This window comes from Phalacrocorax carbo, chromosome 1 (genome assembly GCF_963921805.1).
Source record: "Phalacrocorax carbo chromosome 1, bPhaCar2.1, whole genome shotgun sequence".
NCBI classification, from domain to species: Eukaryota; Metazoa; Chordata; class Aves; order Suliformes; family Phalacrocoracidae; genus Phalacrocorax; species Phalacrocorax carbo.
This window is the reverse complement of record NC_087513.1, coordinates 205,632,319-205,657,749: the sequence shown is the minus strand read 5'-3', so window position 1 is coordinate 205,657,749 and position 25,431 is coordinate 205,632,319. Positions and strand designations below refer to the sequence as shown.

At 43.1% G+C, this 25,431-nt stretch overlaps 1 protein-coding gene across 1 annotated transcript in view; it reads right to left on the bottom strand.

Moving 5' to 3' along the window:
* The window catches only part of MAML2 (mastermind like transcriptional coactivator 2), a 217,177-nt gene that overhangs the window by 45,225 nt on the left and 146,521 nt on the right, over window positions 1-25,431 (bottom strand). The window contains exon 2 of the mRNA XM_064441326.1: window positions 23,659-25,119. Within this exon, the coding sequence (XP_064297396.1) occupies window positions 23,659-25,119 (1,461 nt within the window). The remainder of the gene's footprint in view (window positions 1-23,658; window positions 25,120-25,431) is intronic.

Below are 25,431 nucleotides of genomic sequence, written 5' to 3'. Positions count from 1 at the left end.
TGACTTCTCTTGTAGCTTTGTATAGGTAAAAAGTAATAGGGATAGGTAATAAAAATGCTTTTGCAGTACCTTCCTCTAAAGCAATTTATGCATGAGTAGTTCAGGTTATTGTATGCATACAAATTAGCACAAAGACATTACAGTTTATAAATTACTCAAAGAACATGTACAATTTTTAGTACAGTGACTACCGTTTACTTTATCTTTGAGTGCACTGAGGACAACACGTCTGTGATCTGGGTGACCTTTATCTGCTTTTACAATAGAAGCATTAAATAATCTGCAATTATTACTTGTAGTTATTTTATGAACTAAAAATTTCTGATGGTAGTTGGATTATTCCTAGGACTAAAATTAGGCAAGTATATAAATATTAGCATGAAGGTATTAGATGACAAGCTTCCAGCCTATGTGCACTGATCCATGATTCAGTGATGTCAATGGGAGAGATGAGTGTCTTGCCAGATTTTGGGCTGCTACAAAAATAGAAGTGCTAGTGGCGTAGGAGTGAGGATGCACATTTTGAAAGGGTCAAGGATATTGTTTTCAAATCATCAGTGTTTTGTGGAGACATTGATATTTCAAAATGTTTTTTTGTTGAGGGTTTTGCTTTAGCAGTTTTGGGGGTGGCTCTCTAGTATAAATTAAATACTCAACACTGAAATGCAGAAAAAGTACAGAGGGAAATTTTAAATTCTAGTTCTGCTAGAAAGGAAGTTTTCCTTTATTTCTGGTGCCTATTAAACTTGCCTCTACATTTCATAAACATTAGGAGAGCTCAAGCTTCATGGATGTTTCATTTGATTTGATAATAGAATTAAGTCATTCACTGAAACATGATTTTTAAAAGGTATAGTTAGCATTAGATTTAAATTCAGGAAGCAAGAGATGCTTTTTTCCCATGCCAGAAATCTTCAGCACAACTAAATAAATTACATAAATACAATTAGAAAAATTATTTTATAGAATCAAAGCCACTGAAGTCACCAGAAGGGTTCCCATTGACTCCAATGGATCAATAGGATAACACTGCAGATTTCAGTGCATTTAATTGAATGAATTAAAACCTTTCAGTTAAACTAAATAAAATAATCCACAAGACAAATTCTACCCTTCAAAGGAATGTACCTAAAGAGTAGGAGATTTGCCCGAGGTTCACTTCTAACTGATTCTTCAAGGAGCTACTGGAAGCCTCCGCCCTCAAATTGTTAATTCAATGGTTGCACAGCATGAGCCCTTCCATCCCTCCTTGCTCCACTGCCAGAGGTCTGACATTAGCTGAAGAAGAACCACGAGACAATAATAGTGACAGGAAATGATAAATGCTTTCTGTCTCCATCCCTCTTTTTGCCTCAAGGGCAAAACTTTTTATTGCAGCCTGGTGGTTTCACCTCTGCTATGTGCTGTCAGCATGCTTGAGAGCAACGTCCATTGGGAGCACTTCCTAGTGAGTGTAAATAAGTGTACATAGCATGCATGCGAGCAGCCCTGTAGAAACTGGAGGAAAAAAAGACTGCTGGTACTAGTATCCATCCACATATTCCAAACTTATGGAAAGCTGAGGTGATAGACATAGGAAAATTACTATAGGCATAAGGTTCACGCAAAATTGGCACCTACTAGCCCAGCTTATTTCTCTGGTTAAATGGAATCTGTTTTGGTTAGCAACAAACAAAAGACAGATTCATCAGTGTGAAATACATTACCATAATCCCAGTTTAGCTGGCCAGTTTGGTTAAATCTTGTTTTCCTACACTGAAAACAGACTGGAGTATTTGGCCCTTAGGCTGTTAAAGCAGAGTCGGTGCACACGTAGGAGACTGAACAGGACTTTGGCATGAACCTCCTTAGCTGACAAATAAACCAACTGGTTACTTTATCATTCACAAAATCATTTGCATGGCCCAAGTCCAGCTATGGAGATTTTCGTGGGGAGGGAGAAGAGGACATCCACCCACACCACATCCCAGCTAGTATCACCTGGTGTGGTGAATGTACCCCTGGTCTTGGGACAGTAAAACCCTCTGGTGTCTATATGACCTCCTTCTGTGCCCCACCGCCTTCCCTTTCAGCTTTGTTTCTGCCCATCCAACCATATCTCTGTCCTCAAAAAGGGCATGGACTGGCTTAGGGTTTGCTAAGGGTAGGATTTGTCCCACAGTTTTCTTTTTTTAAGCAATCTGCTGATCTGTTTGTGGGGTTTTGTACAGCCACGCTTTTGCATATGATCTGCTGTGAAGGTGGATACGCAGAGGGCTGGGCTTACATTTTCTTTCCATTGCAAGATCCCTCATTTGCGTCTTCTAGCTGCCAGGGCTGTGGATGCTACCTGAGGCCTGGAAGTGAGGCCTTGTTCTTCTAGTCTGCATCATCACAGCAATAAAAATGCAGTTAACTCCGCTGTTGGTGATTTGAGAGCCAGAGTATGATCTAGTCAGTCCTCCCTTAGCTGTTAAGTGCTACATGTCGCTAATAGGAAGGGCAAAAAAGAGTAAAAACTTGTTTCTTATTTCTGTTGGTGAAATAAGCAGATATGACTCATAACACACACCAGGGACCACTCAGTTGAGTAAGAAGGTATCTTTTTCATTCCCTTCCTTTCTGTCCATAACCAATGACGCTTTGGCCTCAAAATGAGTATTTCAATAGCGCTACATATAGTCAAAAGTTTATTTTAGGTGTTTTTTCTCCAAAAAAACCTTAGAACTTGGAAGGTAAAAGGAAATTTAGACAAGACAGATACTAATTTTATTCTTCTACTCCTTTATTTTCCCTCCTTTCTTCTTCCCATACTTCTGACAGATCTAACTAGAAAGGATACGGTCATTCCTCCTTCCAGGGGTGGTTGTATTGGGTTTTGGTAGAGATCTGCTGCCAAGGGTTGGAATTGAATTATGTTTCAACTTCAAGATTCCCATCAGCTGGGCTCACTGAACTTTTCTAGCTGAAAGAATCATCCAGTAGTGCAAATCCCTCTGTGAAGGGGCTTCAGTGAGGTCTAAACTGAGTGCTTAGGCAGCAGCAAGCAGTCTGTAGCTAACGCCTCTGTAGCAGTTGTCAGTTACATGAATGTCAGTTACATGTCAGTTACATTCATCCACCTTTTCAGACTAGCTAATCAGCATCAAACCTGGGATGACAGCCACCAGCAGCTCTGGATCAGCTTTTCAAAATCCCCCATTTTTGACTTTTGGCACCAATGTCTTTGAAAGAGGTGGATATGGCAGGTGCATGCTGACTGCTAAAATCAAGTTACATGCATCTGAGAGACAGCTGTCAAGCTGAGAGCTCTAGAAAACCTGACCTCCAGCTTGCCTGAGCATCTTTGTAAAAAAAATGTGCTGGCTGTGTTCGCAGTTTTGCAACCTTTCAACATGCAATAGCTCTCATGTCTTGCTCTTTCCATCATTAGACAGCTCTATAGAGCTGAGTCACACAGGACTCATCTGGTGTGTTGGTCATGCGCCTGAGTCATGTGGAGGGAGGTGGCTCATAGCACCAACCCAGGCCACAGAGATGATGGCTCACAGTGACAACCCAGGACACAGAGATGGCTCATAGCACCAACCTAGGCCGTGGCGCGGCCTCTGACCAGGCTGCTGGAGCAGGTGAGCACATGGCGTGGTGCATCCCCAGCAGTGGTGTTTCCCCATGGCTTGGTTTCTGTCCCAGGCCCTCTGGCCCATAGTGCATACAGCTCTCAAGGAATCGCAAATACATTCAAGAAGTTTTGCCAGGCATGGGCTCTGTGGAGGCACGGCAGAGGCCACCACATGCCCTGAAGTGAAGACTCCCCTTCAGGGAGACATGACACAGAAGTTCATGAGACTTGTGAGGGCTGAATTTGCGCATCTGTGTGATGCTGGCGAGATGCTGGATATTCCATGACTCAGCTGCCTGTATCACTCCAGTGAGGAGTCCTGTAGCCCTGAGCTGGACTGGGTCCTTGGCAGGCGTTTGGCTGTTCCATTGCAAGGACTCAGAAGATGCTAAGCAATTCTGGAGATCTGGCTACAGCCATGCAATGCTGAGGGCTTTGGCACACTTGTCCATCAGCCACAGCATGACTGACTTAGGTGTACGCTAAGATACCGTCAGATCCCTCTGTTGTATAAAAGAGACTTTATGCAGGGGGTGATACAACCAGGTAATGCTCCAAAGCTCCTTCTCCTGGAAGGAGACCCAGGCTTGTCCACACCAGGATGTTTCCCTCACAGCAGATATGCTGGCATAGCCCCCAGCAGAGATACACCTTATGCTGACAGGAGTCCTGCTGGCAGTTTTACTGCTGCTGAGTGACATAAACTAAGCTGATAGTAACGTTTGTCTATCAGTGTCGATGTATCCACCCCAGTGCTTCAGCCAGTGCTGTGATGAGCAGGGAGGAGAGGGGTGGTGGTAAGTACTCACTCCTGCAGCTGCCATTGCTGCTCTGGCCCCGGTGGGACCGAGGGTCAGGCCACTGTGGATTTGAATTTCATGGGGCTGGGCTTTATTTACCTTGTAGCACATTTGTATCACTCTGGGAGCATCAAGAACTTTAAGACAAGAAGTGTCTTTGACTTCTACAACCAATTTAATGCTTTTGTACATGCAACAATGGCAGTGTCGGTGAGGATCCAGCTGGGCGCATCCCTAGTTATGGCTTCATGTCATGACACTAGCCAGTTTGTATCACCTATGTAAAGTTCTCGGGTTACAGCCAGTAATGAGAACAAGGACAAATTCTCATCCTCCTTCTCTCTTATGATGAGGGAAATATGCGTTTTCTCCAGTAAAAAGTGGAATTTCCCATTAGGATGAGAGTTTTTTGTGTATGAATATTTCACACAGCTTTACTAGCTGTCAACTGTACGAGCTAATCAAACTCACCTTCATAACGAGAATTATTTTTTAATTGCATGAAAATTATAAATTTGCATGATGAATGAGGAATCATATTGCAACGAGACAGAACCTTCAAAACATCATTTTAGACCTCATCCTGCTCTTGCCCCAGCATCTTTATTTCTTGTGTCTTTCATGAACATAAGCTCTTCAATTTTCCCCCAAACACATAGTCCCTGGGCTGCAGATGGGACCTGGTGCAGCTCCAGCTGGCCATCTTCCATCTACATCTATGGGAGCAGAAACAGCCCTGTTCGTGACCATGTTTGAACACAATAGATACAGTATAGTATAACTAGAAAAGATTAACACATCACTCAATCCTAAAGGGTCATATAATCATTTAGGACATGGGAACAGTGTCAGTTCCTGATTTAAAGGCCTCATTTACGGATATGACATGCTAGCTGTAAAGTAGCAGAAGAAAATTCAGAGCGCAATCTATCTTGTTTTCTGAATCAAAACTGCCAGTAGGTATTCAATGAAATGTCCACCAGAACACACAAAATGAACGTTCACCAGATCACATCAGGGTCCAGTGCTTTGACCTTGCTGCAGTTTCATTTCAGAGTTGTTTGTAAAGATACAGCCCAAAGGCCACCCCAACTGCTGTTATAGCAGTACTGAACTAAGGACAGAAAAGGATTTTTCCCATACTCTGCAAGCGAGGTAAGGAGTTTTTTTTCTCTCCAAAGACAATGTGGTCAGAGGAATGTTTAGCAGAGCTATACTTTTCTGGCAGATGTACCCTTTCTCCTTCAGATCCATAGTTTTCAGCATAAGACCAGATGCCTGGGAGTCCACAGATTACTTCTGGGGGTCAAAAGGTAACTAAGAAAAGCAAGGTTTCTGTTGCTCTACCGGTCCTATGGATTTCCTTGAAATAAGGTGGGTTTACCAGCTGGAAGAGGGTGAAGAGCTGCATGCTTAGCAGCCTGTTGGAAAGCTAGAAGCTGGAGTAAAGTCACAGAGAAGAATTTCAGATTTTAAAATTTTGTCCCCCCAAGCAATATCTGCATCTCCCGGCTAAATGTTAGCAAATGCATCTCTTCAGGATGCTCTTTTGCCATGAAATAGGCGAACAGAATCCCTTACATTCAGTCCATAGAATCTGCTGGTGAATCATAAACAAAGTGGGTGGTAAAGGAAAGACGACAGAAAGAGAAAAGAAGGAAATGTAACAGTCTGCACTGGGTCTGTTACCCATGAGTAATAAGGGCAGTTATGGAGAAAAAAATGTTTACCCTTTGCAATTACTAAGTGTATCTTTCATCTTGATCACAAAACTTTGGTAATGAGATTATGCCATTTGGCTGTGAAAAACATAATTTTAGCTCTACAGTATCCTATCCCTGAGGATTTGTGCAAACATTACCTCAAACATCAAACATGCATATTTTAATGAACTGTATTAGTCTGCCTTCTATTAAACTACAGTTCAAAACACCAGTGTTAATGAGTGCCCCCCGTTTCCGATAAAGTAAAAATAGCCAGGAAAAAAATTACTTTTTGCCAACGGGGGGGTTGAGTGATTTCTGTTTAACAAATCTAACAAAGCTAGTCTTATTTTTACATTCATTTTTACTGTACAGCTTGGGGGATGAAGCTCAGTGCTGCCATCAGTGAAGCCTTCCTGATTTCCTGTAGGGACAGGCCAGTTTGCTGTGCTGTGCTGTCTCCTGTGAGCAGGGTCACCTCTGACCTGCCATAGCACCCTGCAAAGTGTAACTGGGTTTCCGTGCAATTACTCTGAATTTTCACCCAGGTGTGAATGAGAGCAACACCCAAGCACTGGAAGGAGCAAGCAGCAGTTCAGGGCGTATTTGTTGGGGGGCAAGGGCAGGGATACCAGGCAGGTCTGCCAGCCTCGGCCCGTGCAACACTAGCTGCACCAGCTGGCAAGCGCTGAGCTGCTCCTCCGTCCTCACAAACAGGCTGCCACAAATGCACGATCTTCCCTGTTATCTGCTCTGACTGCTCACAGCAGCTTCCTCCATTCCTTCCAAACTAGGATGCAGTCCCAGGGGGGAGCTGAGGCATCTCATTTTTGGCAAAGAACCTCATTCCCATGAAAGTAAGCGCAGCTTTTACACCACCGTTTAATAACATGGCAACATTCTCATGCATTAGACTCATTTCCTTGCTGCCCTGACTTGAGAAATAAATACTGCCGTAAAGCAAGCTTCCAGAAAGCGAAGCACTTTCTCAAGCTTGCCTTCTCCTCTGAGACGGTGTTTTAAAAAATACTGAAACATACTTTTGTCCACACTGTTTAGTGTCACTGCAGACTCTGTACCCATCCGCAGTATACACCAGACAGCAGCAACCAGCCTATCTAGAGAGGAAAGACTTCCGAAAAGTAACTTCAGTTCATGTCAGCACGAGTGAGGCTGCATGCACATTCTCTTAGCCTTGCTGCAACAGAAGTGGGTGTGAAAACATGAACGGAGTCATACAACAGTGGAGTCATAGGACAGAAGGCAGGGTGTGTGCGTGCAAAGTGTTGCCCTGGTCAAAGCTCATAGCCAAAAGTGGAAAGAGCTCACACGGAAAAAGATGAACCAAATTGCAACAGTTTAACCTGGGCATTAAAAATGCCAGACTGAGATGGTTACGTAGTCTACGCCAGCTGCCCAGGTCTAAATTTCTTTACCTGTGCCAGAACAGGATGGTTTGAGACCAAACTCTCGATGCTTGTGGTTGGGTGCTTGAGGCCAAGCTCATGCCTGCCCGTACAGCACCCTGCCAGGGGATCCGCCTCATCCGCCATCAGCTGTCCGGAGCCGGGTGACCGTGGCATCATCGCCCCCCTGCCTCCACTACCCACACACATTGCACCACTTCTCTGGGGCACCTCCTGGGGACAGAGCCATTCATCCCCCAGAGGTCCCTGCCTCTCTCAGTTGACTGCTGAGGTAATGGGGATTATGAGCGTAAGTGAGAAGCATCATTTTTAGGTAAATATAGTCCAGTGAGAGAGCGGTGAACTTGAATGATTAGCAATTAAAATTCTTCCTCCAGGCCTTTTATATCATATTCCCTGAAATGCAGGAAATGCCAAAAGAGACCTTCGCTTGCAGAGATGAAAAAGCGCTGCGTTAAGGTTCCTGCAGCACCAGACTTTTCTGTCACCATTACAGTGTATTAACAATTTTTAGTGATTTTTATATGTATGGCATATAAAATTAACAAACATAATTTATTACCCTCTCACACTGTAGCTGAATGTTTTACACAGAGGACCTATTCATCACTCTCTAACTAGTACAAACAAACAGGGTTCCACAGTATTGATTGATGGATATATCGGGTTTCTTTACTGCTGCTGCTGCTCATACTGCTCTTGAATTAATAACTTGGAGTTTACTTTGCACATTGTTGTCTCTTTTTTTAAAGACCATTTGGAACACCTAAAGCCTGATTCTTATTAATACTGAGTCTCTTTTACACCAAAGATTCCTGAATAAGTAATTAAATTTTCCTGTGACTAAAGGCTCCTTTCTACGGTCAGAATGATATAAAGGGGATCTCAGCCTGAATAAGAATCAGACACAAAATCTTTGCTCAGGAACTTGCAATCACAGAGAGAAGTAAACAAGGATCGTTGTCACTATTTACACGAATCACCCCAATATCAGCAGCAGTTTTCTGAGCGTAATGTGAAAAGCAGGCATTAATATTATGGGGCCTTTACATATTCTGCTTGAAAGGGATCCTGCAATAATTAGTTTAGAAATCTAATTTCCTTCATTTTTTTGCAAAAACTTTTGGAAGTGAGCAAGACTATTACCTTGACACTGTTGCTTTTGGCTTCTCCATGAAATGCCATTCCAGTCTGGATCAGTTATAAATGGCTGAAAATCACTGTTTCCCTTCCATTGCTTGTGTTCTTCAGGACATTTCTGCCACCCTGTGAATGTGATCATTAAACTTGCCTTGAAGGCAGCAACAGGAGGAGCAGATATGCCAGTAGAAACTACTAGGGAGTACTAAGGTCTCCTACAGCTGCTGTCTTAAAAAAACCCTTTCCAAGAGGCATGGCTCACGGTCACATTGCTTGTGTCTGCTCTCACAGCTGAAAAGCAAACAGTAGGTCCACTTTCACAAGCCCTGGGTCTGCTGGGCCAAAATGGGCCAGGTGAACTGGAGACCAGTCAGCTGGCAAAAATACTGCTGCAGTGAGGGGCTGGTGGGTTAGGTGTTCCTAAACTTTATTGGGCAAGACACGGCAAAGCTGAACTCCCACCAAACCAGGCACCATTTCTGGCATTTTTTGTATTAATAATATTTCCTGCTATGAATAAACAGTGTTATTTCTGTGGCTCCAAACAGAACTCTGTTACAGTGGTCACCTTCAGAGTGGCCAAGAGGAGATGTTCACAGGTGGACTATAGGAACAGAGCCACTGTATGCCGGGACTGCCTCCAATATATCTTCCGGTTTCTACAATTTAAGGGTTTTCTGAGTGCAACTTTTCATCTACATCATAGTGTTTGACTGCCCTCGGCAAATATTTCTTCTGAATTTGCCCAACCCCTATTCTGAACCCATGCTTACTTTTGGTACCCACAGTGTTGCGCAGCAAAGATGCCCACAAAAATATGTTCCCCGGTGTCAGGTATAAGAGGCCTTCCTCTTGCTTGTTTTGCTACCTGACAACTTCATTAGGTGCCTGCAACTCTCCTGCTAGGAGAAACAGTGATTAATTCTTCCCTGTTCATCTTCCCCATGTCACTCGTGATCTCTGTCTGATCTCCTCTCTCATACCATCTCGTTGTCTGAAAAGTCTTGGATTAATTAAAAGGAAGCCGTTTCTTCCCTTCCCTTCCCTTCCATATGCTGCCTGAGATGGGTGCGCAGACTGCAGGTGGTGTTTGGGGTGCAAACACCTAGTGGTACGGTGGTGTTATCCCGTATGTGTGTGTGCGTGTGCTCCCCACCTCCACCACAGTGACTCCTACCATTCACTTTGCTGTTTTGAGGAAACTCGGCGCAGGTATTTCAGGTGAGTGGAGACTCCTTTTCCTTCTCACTCACCACGGGACTTGCTCCGTGTTTCTCACAGGACCTCAGTAACATTCAGAACTGATGGACAAGAGGGACACTTGAGTCTGAATGGAAAAAGAAAACCTTTTTTTCCCAATATTTGAGAATACTTTTTTGAAACTTAAAATATTTAAATATACATATTTTTACTGCTTTTTATGTAACGTAGCAATTTTGAACAATTTTTGATTACCATTTCAATAAGGACAGAGTTGCTTTCTGCATTGTCATACATGAAAATATATTTGCCTTTTGAGTAAACAGGCATATACAAAGTAGTTGAGAAGCAAATTCAGAAGTCCTGGTATGAAATCAATTTCTCCTGTGATCTACATTTAACAGGGTAGATCTTACCTTTGCATTTATTTGCTATTTTGTAAGGTGTAAAGATGCTACTCCAGCGAACATAAGCTCATTTTGATCACACATGACTATCGACACATACAGCATGGAAAGGAAACCTCTGAATTTTTGAACTGGTTTAAGCTATATATATTTAAATACTAATGAAATGAAATTCTGACCACCTTGGTTGCAGAAACCTCTAAATCTTTAAAAGGAAGTTTCCTAAAAATACTCATTGACATTTGTAGGAATCTTTTCCTATCTGAATTTTTGAAAGGGAAGTGCTTGGTCAAAAAATTTTAATTTGAAAAGTTTATAAAAACTGCAAAGCTTACGCTAATTCTGAATCCAATCTTATTTCTGAGACTAAAATTAAAGCCGTACTTATGCATCTAAATAGATGACCTGTTTTCACAAGTACTGATCTACTTCATTTCTCCTCGACTCAGTCACTTTCTACCAAGACACCTATTTAAATGCACCACATGTATTTCTAGTGCTTTAACTTCATCAGCTGTGTTAGAAAAAAGTGTTGGTCCACCATCTCAGTTTTTAACCTTTACAGAGCTGTTCATAGTTATTCACTTCACAGAAGCTTTATGGATGAATTAGTGTGTAGAAAGCAATTAGCATATATTACATAATTTCATTACTTCTGCTATCACTACTATCTCAGTGTTCCTACTGATATTTGTGTATGAACTTAATTTGGTTTAGTTTCTGCTTGCAGTATTTGCACGGCTAAAATAACAGAAAATCTGAGCATTCTATATATTTTTTTTCCACTAACATTTATAGCATGATTCCAGTTCCTGCATTGTTTTGTTGCCACAGAAAGACCAGAGATGTAAGAAAAATTTGGGAAAAACACAATAAAGACTATCCACAATATTTGCCCTGGGGGACGCAAGAGACCAAGAGGTACCTTGAAAACGTTGTTCATGGAGCAGTTGGACAGTTGGACATGGAGCAGCAGCCATTTGCTTGCTTCCTGCCCTGAGAGTAACGTACTAAGTTGTCCAGATCCATAGGCTCAAATGCAAATACCAAGAGAAAGTTATCTAATTAGTAGCCTCACAATTGCCTCTGGGTTCTGTATGTTGTTTTTGTCAGGCTTGGTTTTGCAGAGTAGTCTCCTCTGTTTGAAAGACTATAATGAAGGTGATTAAAATGATTCATTAACATTGTGCCCGTTTGAGCAAACAGTCCAAACATTTCTATATTCCCTGGTATCAAGCGCAATGATCTTCACACAAATGTCCAAAGGTCTTTTAGCATTTTTAATTTTTTCCACAGCTTGACTTTAATTAATGATTCATATGCAAATTTATATACAATTACTGTACCAACTGACTAGCTTTCGATTTGCTTTGGATTCTTTGGGAGGAAAACATCCTCAGAGCTCATAGCAACAATAGACCATATATTTAAATAAATGTTACAATTAAATGTCTGTAAGTCTGTCTGGTGTCCCTAGCCGTGTCATCTATGCCACTTTGCTTAGAAGTGGCTGACAAAGCTCCCCACTTGGTTCCTTCAAACATGGGGCCACATGAAGCGACAGCCAGAGGACTATATTGTGTCTTTGCTGTGAAAACAGAGAAGAATGGAATCTTATTTTAAAACTGAGTGCCTTGCTATCACATGTCATCTAACATTTATTGTGAATTTTATCTTACAAGGAGTTAGGTTTTTGGCCACCAGCACTCTCCTTGGGAAAGCCAAACAATTTCTCCAGTTGCTGGGAATGTGCTGATAATTTCCAGCCTAAATTTACATATGGCCAATTTCAAAGGTGGTTACTAGGTCTACTGGTTGGAAAACTTGTCAGAAGAAAAAATAGGGGTGGATATGTTAATGCTATATGATTTTTGGACTGACATTCTCTAGATCTGCATAAATAATTTGGCTATGGGCATGTAAGTCCTACTCTGCAGCTTTAAAAAGCTCAGGCTTAACAGGAACATGAATGATCTATCTCCACAAACCAAATTTCATTAGTATTTTCAGGTGGTGAGTCCAACGCTCCAGAAACCATTTCAGGCAGGATTAAAAACCTGAAGAGATTTTTTTTTTTTTAAATACAGAATATATATGGCTATGGAAAACCCTTCTGAAGAACTGCTCCAGTGCTTCCTGGGGCCCTGGAGCTTGGCCTACAGAGAAGTGCTGCTTCTGAAAAAGGCCACCCTTGATAGTACTTTGAATATGAAACAAGGTTTTGACAACACAGCTGTACTTAGCCCATGAAGTAGATTTCATGTTTAGCAAAGAGGCCTGTAATTTGTGGATGGAGAGTTATTTACTTCTTTTAAAAATAAAACTCAACAGTGAAAACACTACATGAAGATGAGAAGATGCCAAAGTCAAGGACTGTGGCACGTTTGGGTCTCCAGCATCAGTGTGATGGCTACTGCTGCTTTGTTGCTGTGTTACGCAGTGCACGTGGCTGTGGGATGTTTCTCCATGGTGTTTCAGCTCCCCAGAGTCGGTGCTGAAGCGGAACCAGGGCTGAGAAGGGGCAGCTGTTGGGATGGAAGTATGAAAGGAGGGATGCAGGATTAAAAGTAATGATAGGGCTGAGAGGAAGACAGCGAAGGAAGACTTTGCACCCTCCTTGTGCCCTAAGGCTGGCATTGCACAAGAGGCCAAGATGGAAGAGGAATTTGGTTTCAAGTACCTTTGGGCTTTTTTAGGAAACCCTAGCCAAAGCCAAAAAAGCCAGTCTGTGTGTGATTGCTAGGAACATGTTAGTGAAACAAGTGAGCTGGTCATACAAACAACCTGTTCAACAGAGAGCGAAATGGGAGAATGTCTGGTAAAGTACATTACCTATGACTGGAAGTGAGACACCTAATTTGTTTTCTATTTGCTCTGTTTCAGTTGATGCAGCAGATAAACAGTTAATGCAGCCATTAAAGAACAAATGCAACAATCAAAAACCAACAGGAAAAGGCCATTGCTTGCCCTAATGTGAGCGAAACTACTGCTCTGAATGTCCTCCCTGCTGGGAAATGGCAACACCAGATAAAAGCAAGAGACAAAAAAAGAAATATTTTGGAAAAAACCCTCCCTGCCCCAAACCTGTTTCTTCCTGCTGGAAATTTTTGAAGTCCAGTTATTACTATTTAGCCAGTGGAGCTGAAGCAAGGCTCAATTCTCAGCCTGTGAAATGCTCATAAGACCCACTTTAGAGCTTGTGGATCCCATATGTAACAAGGCCGATGGACTCTGCTATAGGGCAAAAACGCTGGCGAGAGGGAGACAGGCAGGTTTCATACTTGGCATGATACAGAAAGGGTTAAAAGTGGTCAGTTCATCGCTCTTCTGTGTGGTGCCTTGGAAGTTTTCACAATACCAGATGTGTGAAAAAAAAAAAGAAGAAAGAAAAGCGAACACTAGTAGACATCCTGGTGCCCTGGAAGCAGTTAAATTAACACCCAGCAGGGACAAATTTGCAGCTTTGGGAACAAGCTTAAAGTTAGTCTGTTTTCATTCCTGGAGTGAATTTGCAAGTGTATGACAGTGAAGCATAGCCTGGGAAGGAGTAGGCGGCTTTGGATTAAGGGTGGATAGCCAGAACTCACTCCTACCCTCCCTCCTCCCACTCTGTTTTGCACTTAGGCTGTGAAGCTCCCAATACTTCTGCTAATCCCTATGTCTTCCCCTGTCTTTTACCAGTTCCAGTAGGAAAAAAAGGCATTAATTTCTTTTTTTTTTTTCCATTCTAGCTGAAACCAGACAAGACTGGAGTCACCCCAGCATAGCCTGCTTTAGCTGGGATTGCAGCTTGCAGTCATTCGGAGAAATCTAGTTCTCCAATGGATAAAGTTGGATGTTCTTTTAACCAGAACCAAAGCACTAAATCCTTTAGTCATTCGTCACTCACTTGGAGCCAGGCTGTGGCCCTGCTTGCAACCACCACAAAATATAGAAAGGACTGGAAAAAGAAAAGACTCTGTGTGTACGTCTATCCCATCTTCACAGAATTACGGAAAGCCCTCAAAATGTCTCCCTCTTACAGGTTACAGAACAAACTGGTTCCACAGAAATACCATCTTCATTTTCACACCTTAGTCATCATAAGTATTTTGGTATCAGTCAATCAGGGGGAACCTTTCAAAGGTGGTGGACTGCTCAGCTTCTTATGAAGGCCTAAGAGGACCATTCAACCTCCATCTGTTTCCTCATGTGCACCTTTTGCCAGGCAGGAATAAACTTGTAGTTGGTTATTCAATGGCTACACTTGCAGCTGGGGACAGTAGAAGAGCTACAGGGTCCCCTGAAGGAAGAAAACCAGAGAAGGGGATGGATAAATTTTTTTTTCCAGTGGGAAAATCATGCTGCTTATTCTGTCTCCCTGACTGATGGAGACTGGCAGGATGAATAGCACAGACTGAAATACGTAGTGTGTCCTCTCAGCTGGCAATTTTAAGTGCTCTGAGTGAGGCAGGTCTGGAAAGCTGCATTTCCTGCCTTGTCCTGAAGACTTCCTGCAGATGCTTTGGAAACTACTGCACAACAAGCCCCTTATGCCCCTTCACTTATTCCTGGCACACGATACAGAAACTCTTTCTTAAGTGTTATCAGTCTTCCAGTCTCCCCTTTGCAAGGACCATAGGTGATTGTCCCCAATGTGTCAGTAGCTGCTGTTTTGCCCCATTTCCTCCCACACTATTTCCCACCCTCAGATCCCCTGCCCTCCTCTGCCTGCACCCAGACTCTCTCTCATCTTCCTCCTCCTGAACTCCCAGTCCTTCTCCCTCATTGCCCTTTACCCAAACCCAATTTTCACTCTCTATTACTGTCTTCCAGGCTTCTTCCTACCCTTGGATCCTCACCCTTCCTGCACTTCGGTCCTTTACCACCTCCTCTCCCAGTCTCAGTCCACCCTATCACATTTGTCCTACTCAGGATCTGGTCCCACCTGACTTTTTATTTCCCTTGCACTAAACTTTCTGCTCCCTGACTCTCTCCTACCTTCAGTTCCTGCCCTTCCACACCCAGACTCCCTCTTGCAGTCAGTTGCCCACCTTCCACTCCCTCTCCAGCCATCCCTGTACCTGTGGTTCCCCAGCACCAGCCACCTGAGTCGAGTTTAACAACTTGCTGCTTCTGGCAGGAGCAATCCCATCTCTGCTTCTTGCCTCCAGCTACGTGCTCCTGCCACTTCCCTTGTGCCAGTGTTGGCTTTGTCTGACCCCACAAGCTGGAGAAAGTAACTAAAAGAGCAAAAAAACAAGACAGAGAGAAAAAGGATAGTTTTCTGCCAGTTTTGTGAGAGCTCAGACAGGTGCCAAAGCTGGTGCCAGAGGAAGGACTGGACACAGAGCTGGAGTGGGGGAGGACTCCTTACCCTTTCTGAAGCTCCTAGCCTTTAGATTGGCTCTGCCATCCTGTGAAACCTCACCTAAGAGTGTCCAAAGCCCCTTGTCCTCCCATTCCTTTGACATATTGGCACACAATTCAATGCACTGTAGTTTCAGTCTGCATATGTCTTGCAGGCAGAGCAGCACAGCTGGGCTCACGGACAGAGTCTTTTGCAGTCAGGTTATGCCCCATGAATGTGTCTGGCTTAGGTACTCTGAGCTGTGCCTTCCTCACTGGTTACATCGGAAACTTAGAGGATAATCATTAGATACAGATAACCAGTATGACAAAGAGAGAAAAATATCCCTCCTTTTACCCGACCAACTTCTTCAGGCACTCAGCTCTGCTCCAGATTCCAGCTGGGGCTTGACAAAACAGAGCCTTGTCAGAGGGGACAGAGAAGTGAGGACCATTTTTGAAAAGATGACACAAACTCAACATGGTTGGCCTGTTCAGTGCGGTGTGAGGCTGCCCTCGAGACCCCACTCCTTCCCCACACACAAGGTGGCAAACAGAATCTCAGGCATAGCCAGGGCATGTCCACCTATGTATGGGTGTCTCAGAGGCCCCCTGGAGAGCTGGCAAGCTGCTGGGTGCACCTCAATGGGCTGTTTACCATCAATCTACAGGTACAAAGGGAAAAAAAAAAGGCGGCATCAAACCGTTGTAACTACTCCAGAGGTCTCCTCTGGGGGACTGCTCAGGCTGTGAAGGCTGCGAGCTGCGGATGCTTGATCTATAGAGAAGACTCTCAGACCAAGGGGCAGTCAGGTCAAGATCAGCAGATGCAGGTTCAGGCACTGTTCTGGGGGACAAGTAACTGTCTCTGAGACTGACACTGGGTCTGGTTCAACTCCAGACTCTGTCAGATGATTCCTGTGTGACAGTAAATATGTCCTTATGCAGTAACTCCAGTGGACTGATTGTAACAGCTTTGAATTAGATCTTACTTCTCTCTTTCCCAAAATATATAATAATATATAAAATATACAGTAACATTTCCTTCCTCTCAAGGTTTGGCTAGCTTGCTTATTTATATTATAAATTCTTCAGGTCAAGAGCTGTCTCTTACACTGTGTGTGTACATTACCAGAAACAGGCTTTCAGCAAATGAAGGAGGCAGATGGTTCTGGAATAGTCCTGTTGGAGCATCTGGCTGATTTTCTGGATCAGCATCACATACAAAATGGTAAATTCACCCATGAAAACTCACATTAAAGGAACATTACTAGGTCTGTTGCTGTCTTAATGTCAGTCAACTATGGCCTGGGGCAGGTCTCCACCATAAAAACACCAGCAGTAAAATTAATATTTGCCATTAAAATATTCCTTTATTTTGAATCCCTAGAGAGACAAATTACTGGGACTTGCTCTTGAGGACTTTGGGGAATTAAAATAATAGGAAGACTCTAGGGAGAGAAGTGGGAGCTGGGGCTTGTTAAATTTTTTTGTTCCTTAACTTCTTGAGGTATTAATAAATTGCCTACAAACAAACAAAAACTTACAGGAAAGGGTTTTTCACCATGCCAGTTCTAAATGGCTGTGGAATTATATTGTTTTTCCAGACTGCCTTTCCAAAATCCCTACAGGAAGTTGACTCAGGGCTTGACTCCGGCCTCAGATGCGCACACAGCAATAGCAGAAATCCTCTCTTCAACCAGGTAAGAAGCCCTCACAGATATTCCAGCTTTATTCATGAGATCACAGGTCAAGACAGACTAACTTGCTTAGTAGCAGTGAACCAGACCTGAAACATCCCCAGCCCTTTGCCTCCCTGTCAGCATTGCATCTTCACGGTTCCTTATCCCAGTCTTGTCCTTTTACACTTCCTTTCCAGTTAATCTGATAAGCACAAACTCACGTCCTGTTTTTAGTGATGGTTTACTACCTACCCTACCATCCCAGGCCTGTAAACTGTAATCTCAGCCACCAGCACTTTGGATCTTTCACCTGCCCTTTCCTCCTTGCAGCCAATCTCGTCTTCTCTTATGTACACACCAGGTACCTTGGCTGTCCCTCTGCTTCCTTACCCTAGCCCTTGTCTTCCAGGTGGCAGTGGAGTAAAATCAGATGACTAAAGCAGCTAGCAACCTTATTATGCCCCCTGTCTCCAACAGCATTATTTCTCCCTGTGGCCAAGACAACTGACTGGCTCATGAAGTGCCTCCTGGATCACTGCACTCCTCAAATCAACATCTCTAAATATGCAGGTAATACATGCTGGTATCCTTCAAATTCCTTCTGTAAAACTCATCTTTTCTTTGATTCTAACAGAAGCCAGATCAACACTGTCCTTCAACATGGGCCATTTCTAATCTGAGTTTATAGAGTTCTTCACAGAATGACATTGTTCCCTATCAGTGGACCTCCAAGGAACTTTCACAACACTAATAAAAAAGACGTCAAGTGTGCTGACATTGGCAAAGAACTCACCCAGGCAAGTGCAATGATGGTTTTATTGGTATCTTCGTGAAAGTACCTTCAAAAGCAATCCAAATGAGACAACAGGTACCATCTCAGCAACATCTCAAATTCCCAAACCAGAAGCATTTGACCTAAGTGGCTAATATTCTACTATTCTGCCAGTGTAAATACTTCATGCAAAGAGTTCAAGAAACCCTATGGAACTGGCAGTGTCTCTGATCCTTTGAATTACAATGTCCTCAGGGACTGACCGTCCACAGTGTAATTGTCTATACATTTCATTGAGCAAACTGAGAGCATGACTGATATAAGGCACTACCAAGACAACTGTCCACCATGACAATACAGGAACTTAGGACATTTTCCTTCTGATTTCATGTTCATAAATCAGCTATGACCCTGCAACCGATACCGATGGTGGCTATTGGGACATACTCATGTTTTTATCCAGAATATTTAATTCAGAAGCCCTTGCATAAAGGAATGCGACCAAAATGGAGCTATCAAGAAAAGCTGTGATCCAATTTTTATTTTTATAGCAAGCGTTGAAAGAAAGGTCACATTGTTATTTTCTTACACTATGGAACAGTTTCTATTATTGCAGATTCCAAAAGCCTGGAATCGTTGTTATTTATGATCTAAGTCAAATTTAAGTCCTAGTTTATACCAATTACCACAAGCCACTCTAGGTCTTCTCTCTTCATTTCACAAATATTTGCAAAATAATTCCTTCACACTTGAAAACAGAGAGTTTGCCTCACCAAACTGTTCTTTTCTTCTTTAGTGGTAAACACAAAGGCCTAGGAAAATATTGTTTTGGTATGAATCATCCAAAGAAGCCACATTTTCTTTGAGAAATTTTGGAGGCTAAATTAGAGGTGTAAGTTATCGCTCAGCAGTGAATGATAACAAGAGTTTTTCTATCTGCACTTTCAAAAAAGCCATTAGATCTTTTGCTCCTGGTGCTTCTGCCTTGCATAGCACTCAAACAATCTGACAGTTTAACATACACTTTTTATTAAGCCTGTATGGTGCCAATGCTTTAGTAGAAGGCCATATCCTGCTGCTTACTATGCTGCTGTAAGTCCAGTTATGATCTCCTGAAAATACATGAAATTACCTTGGATATACATTGGAGAAAATGAGAGGAGAACCTGCCTCAGCATCTCTGCAGAGCTGCCAGCTTAGTTGAAATACCATTTGTATCACTTGGAGATATTTAAGAGCAATGTATATATCAGTTAAGCACTGATTCTCTGGGCATTTGAAGGTCTGGTATAATGGAGGGGGATTGCAAGGGAGGGGTCACCTCAGCACCTGGAGCTCCTGTGAGTGCAAGCTCTCCACTGGTGGCACATCCCTCAGTGTGGTGCTGCACCATGGCCACTCTCCGGCCAGATGCAGCCATGCTGTGTCCTTGGGTCATGGAGCACCTGAGAGGCCATGCTGCAAAATACAAAGCCTTGCTGTGAGAGAGCATGAGGCAAGACACATGTATGGGACGCTCATGCTTGGAGCAGGTACTGGCGCAGGGATTGCTCAGTATTCAGTAGGGAGGGAGATCGGTTGGATTTAAAAGGAGCCTGTTAAGACCTGGTGAAGAAAATGATCTAAGGCATGCCCCAATTAGGGCAAGTAAGGACAAAAAAAGCCCCAAACTACAACTAATCTCACCACATTCCTGGGTTCTTGAAAAAAAAAAAAAAGAGAAAAGGGAAAAAGGAGAAGATGATCCCATCCTCAAAGTGATTATAAAGGAACAAGGACTGACAAGGCCCTGAGCTCTGAATAAGGAAACACTACTGTGTGTTGTAACTACATAGGCAACACCGATGTTTCCAGAGCCTTAAAAATAAGGACCACTGGCTCTTTCTGTAAAGCGGGGGCTGAAGCTCTCATGATCCCTTGTGTTAACCTTGCTCCCAAAGCCAAGACATAGGGCACGTGCCCACATGTAGCAGTTAGAGGGGCCTTGCTCCATTAGGGTTCCCATTCTCCTGAGCTCAGCCTTCTTTTCTCCCCTCCCTTGAGTGAATGAAGTTGAATAAAAAAAAATTGGAGAAAAAGTCAGCTTGAAACCTTTGAGTTTAATTTGGCTTTAGGTCAAAACCAGAAGGGGATGAATAATATTTTATTTAGGCTTTTTCCTTTTTTTTAATTGCTTTTGACTTCTTCACAGAAGACTAATGGATCTTATTGAATAAGCCTTATGGCTGAGCAAAAACTTCAAAAATATGTGTGGAATTTCTTAGACTAGTTAAAAACATCAAGTTTTCTGTTCAAAAACTTTAAGTCTTACTTCAGAAGCATCTTTCACTGACTGGACGACATTTCTTCGGAAGGGGAAAGTTAGGCTTCAAAATTCTACCCAAGCCCAGTTACAGCGTTTCCCCACATCAGTCCAGGTTCTGTATAAGTGTTTCAAACTTGATTAAACCTGTGCAGCATTTGGAGCTTCTAATTATTCCCTAAACAAAGGGAGTGTTGAATTTCTAAGAGTTTTTTCATGACTAGGCAATGTTGCATCCTGATAGACAACGGAAAGGTGAATCTTTCCACAACAATGGAGAACAAAACAGAGGAGCAAACAAAACCTTCTTTCAGATCAACCTTCCAGGAAACCAAGAAGATTTCCATTATATTTATGACTTTTCCCTAGAGGCAAAAGACATCTAATTAGCAAATCCCACTACAAGTCCGCTCCAATTTGACACAAAATGAATGTGACAAGCAGAGAAATTACAAGCCTTACATTTCCAGTTAGCAAGCTTGGGCTGATAAAGTCAAGTTCAAATGCTTTTTTTGGATCTTAAAACTTGGGGAGTAAAAATGCAGAGGGTGAGCTGGTTCAGCTAAAAATGTGAATTTATAGTGTTCCAGTCAGAGTTATCTGATGGCAATGTCACAGCAGCCCTTTATGAATATGCACTCACATTTCCAGCTACAAAGCACTCCAGCCAGTACTGAGAGGGTCCTTACAGTCCACAATTATAATGATCTGAGGAGGAGCTGAATGATACCAGGCAGAATCAAGCCTTGGTTCCTCATGAAGAAATAGGGCATGAGTAAAATAAATATTAATCGTTAATTAGTAAATGCTGGTAATTAATCATGCATTACTGTTAATGATGTATAGGAATCCTCAGAGGTGGGAGATGATCTTCCATGCAGCCTAAATAAGATAATGTCCCTATTGCTAAAATCAGCAGGGCTTGACCCACGAGGTTGCTTTGACCTTTGTTGTCTTTACTGGAGTATAATGTTAGGGGTCTCTCCTCCCACTCTGATTTAATATTCAGACTGGACCTATGGGGACAAGCAGGCGTAACCAAGGGGTTCGTGGGCTCTTGCAGCTGCACAGGCAGGCCCCAAAGGAGTTCACAGAACTCATAAATATTGCTAGGTGAACAGTTATGTTCAAACCAATCCAAAATCCTGCTATTTATGGACCACCTGTATTTCTAAGTATTATTCCAGCAGCTACAGAATACCCTACTGAGAGAGGCCTACCTGATTTTCTGAATTTCAGCAGAACTTTGGAACAACTGGTAAGGATCTCTAAAAAAGTCCAGTTATCTCTCTAGAGCATAGACAAAATATAATTCTTGCTGCAAAAGCCCTGTAATATGTGTCTACAAAGCTTCTAAGCTTCTCAGCTGTGCTGTGGGTCAGGTAGCCACATCCTGCAGACAAAACTGTGGAAAGTGGTCAGATGAGAAGAAACTTTGGAAAGCTACTAGCAGAAGTCTGTGTTGATAGGCAAAACTCCTTCCTTAGTGTAACATATAAAGTTTGGCACTCAGAAAAGTTCATTTAGGGAAACTTTCCTAAGCCAAAAGATCTTGTGGCTGCACAGGTGAGAGATCCCACAACACTCATGATAAATCTTTCAACTACTGCTATGGCCATGTTGCCAGGTATCATCTTGTTGGCTTGCCTCCCTGAGCAGCAGCCCAAGAGGACACAGAGCAAGGAGCTAACATTGCCTCAAGCAGAGTTGCTGTCAGTGTTTTTGTTCCTTTCCAGAATGTGACCTTGCATATTTTTTTCAGAAAAATAGTAGTGTTTGCAGAAGTCCTGCCTGTCTCCCCTGTGCTGACAGATTGCTGGAAGCTTCATCATGGCTGAATGAAGGAACTGTTAAAATTCATCTCCCTGCCAGTCTATTAAGAGAATGGGGAAATGTGTCTAAGAAGAAAGCACACAGTGGCCCAAGAAGGAGAGGAACAGCCAGCAGAGACCTCCCATAAAACAGCAAAGCTGTAGCTATGCTTACTTCCTGCCAACACTTTTTCTCCAGCATCTCCCAAAAGGCAATGTCTCCCCACCCAAAGGTGCCTAAATGTTTCACCTTGTACCTCCTGCCAAGGGTTTCTCTGTTGGACATGGTCATGGTTAGTTAGTCAGGGAGTTTAAAAGAGTTAAAAGGAGAAAGGTTTCCATGCATACAACTATAGTTACTTTACTTTTGTTTTAAAACCATCAGACTGTTCACCCAGTTTGGCCAAGAAACTCCAGTTCTGAATGATTCATTCACAATGCTGCTTCTCTAGGAGTTTATGGAAGACTTAGGCTTTCCCTTTTCAGTAGTTCCTTGCAGCTGTTTTTCACATATAAGAAACCCACAGATGATCTCCACACCTATATTGCCATTCCGTAGCCTCAAATGTGTTGAACCACATTTGCCCCACCAAAACTCCCCAGAGTCACTTAAATGTCCCAAGATCGAATACATGTTTCGCTTGTTCTGCACCTGGTTTCCAGTTTCTGGGGTACAGTGAGGTTACATATTCAAACTTCAATTGGTAGGTCAGAAACTTGGGATCCTGGTGTGCAGCAACTTGACATAGCATAGCTGAGCTATAGCAATCAATCGTGTCAGAGCACGGTCTCATGATAACACCGTGGGAGCTGGCCATGTGGTATATAATTGCAGACGTATCTGTGGCAACCTTCACCTTCATATCTAAGCACGTATTTTATCCACAGAATATTCCCAGAAGTGTGATGGGTGTTTATAAAGCTCACAGATGAGTCTTAGTTTTCCTTTGCCAAACAGATAACAAATGTGCAAATAGTATTTTTGTCATGTCAGTCAAAAGATATCTAAAACAAGAATTTCCTAACCCTGCCTCCCTGAGGAAAATGATGGCATAGAAGTTAACGTTGTAAAATATGTTATCTAAGATAACACAGGAATTCATTAAAATTTTGTCATTCAAGAGAGCCTGAATTTTTGTAAGCTAGAAAACTTAGATAGGGATCCAAAATAAGCTTGCATCTGCCCTACTATCTCATGTTTCTGACAAGTATCTACATAATAGATATCAGTGACACATTCACTCCATTGCGTTAAGAAAAAAGTGTTATGAACATGCCTCTCTTGAAATTCTTATAAATGTGCATCCATGATATACCTGAATAGGTGCTAAACCTGCCATCACCAGCTCTGTTGAAGTATGTGATGAGATGGTCATTATCTGCCACCAGTACATATCTCCTGAAGGAATGAGGCCAGGCTGGAAAAGCGTTTTTACTACTCAGACCAGAATGATTCTGTAATAAATAAGGAGGAATTTGCCTTACCTGTCTATGCTGCTGAGAGACTGGATACTGCAAACCTGAGATTTGCTGGCTTTGCTGCATTTTCTGAAGCATCATTTTTTGCTGCATTGCTAGGGGTACATTAGGTGGCCTTTGAAGAGTCTGGTTTGGGAGAGGCTGAGCAGGCTGCGGCTGCGGCTGTTGTTGCTGCTGCTGTTGCTGTGGCTGTTGCACGGGTGCTGAACCCTGTGCCTGCTGCGTGTAGTGCAGAAGGGCAGGCTTGTTTTGGGAACCCAAAACTGAAGGCATCTGCTGGTTTGTTTGCTCTGAGTTAAAGTGAAACAAAGGCTTTGTGTTGCCATGATGCTGCTCTAGTTGTGGCTGAGCGCTGTTGATAAAGTTTCTGTTGAGGTCCTGAGGCTTTTGTTGCATGATTATGTCCATGGGATTGCTCTGGGGAGTGGTTGGTTTATAAACATAGTTATTCATCCCTTTTGACTGGTTTCCATTCACTGGTACCCCCAGCATTGCTGAGCTTTGTGGGCTGAACTGCTGCTGGCGAAAAGAAGGACTGGGGATTTTCTCTTGCACATAGGGTCCAGGGGAAGGTCCTGATGGAGACAAGGTGGACCAGTTGGCCGTCTGGTTCTGCTGCTGCTGCTGTTGCTGCTGAATCAAGGCATGCTGCTGCCGGTTGGCTGCGATCTGTTTGAGCTGCTGTGCATGAGACACCTCCTGCCAGTTAGGCAATGGCCGAGTGGATGCAGAAGAAACCTGCGATACCTGTGTTTGACTCTGAGGTACCGAAGGGATGGGTGAAGAGGTGGACATGGCAGCGGTGGCCATAGTGAAGGCTGGACCTGTAGAAGAAGGCCGCATCTGTGGGGAGCCCACAGGAGCCTGATTCATGCCTGGTGCATATTCACTCTTTATCACCATCTTATCCATCTGCAGAGATCTCACAGGGCCCCTCTGACTCTGCTGCCCAAGGTCAATGTTGAACGGCTCATCTTGTTTTATTGTGGCATTTATCATATTCTCTAGCTCAAGATCACTCATTGGTGGCACTGATATGTTAGTCAGTTCATTAAATAGCTCCTGAAGCTCCAGATCCATCATTTGTTCCCATGAGTCTTCCCCATATCTGTTAGGGAACATGTTCTCATGGGACGTCTGGCCATCTAAGTGTTTGCTGCAGGACATTGTTTCTCCTGGTTCTTTCTTTACCTCTTTCAAAGTCATATTAAATATGCCATTCCCACTAGCATGTGTATTGTTTGCTAGGTTGCTGGCCTTTCTTTGTGATCCTTGCCCCACAGACATAGCTCCTGACATTGACTGGCTTTGGCAATTGTTAACATGTTGTCCACCTTGTCCCACTGAGATATTATCACCCACTCTTATCCTCTTAATGTCAAGGAAAGAGCTCTCTGAAACACCATTGAGTCTCTTGTTGACAGGCGACAGATTTACCACCAACTTTCTCTTCAAGGAGCCTTGGAGCTGAAAGAAGCAAAGACAAAAAAATAATTAGATGACACCAAAGAAACAATCTGTAGTCTATTTGCTAGAAGGATCTTGCAAGTAAACACTGCTTAGTACAGAATGCTACTCTGCGTTTCTCAGCCAATGAAACTATGCAGAACTGCTGGAAAATATGTTGTGAGACATCTCCCTGCCAACTCCACCCCTGTCCTTGTAGCTACTAACATTTTTCGAGCACTGCTGCCTCCTGTTGATCACAGACCCCCCTTCCTTTCTGGGTGTGAGTGGAGGGAGGTGGCCAGAGCTGTAGCCCCAGATTTGCTCCCATCT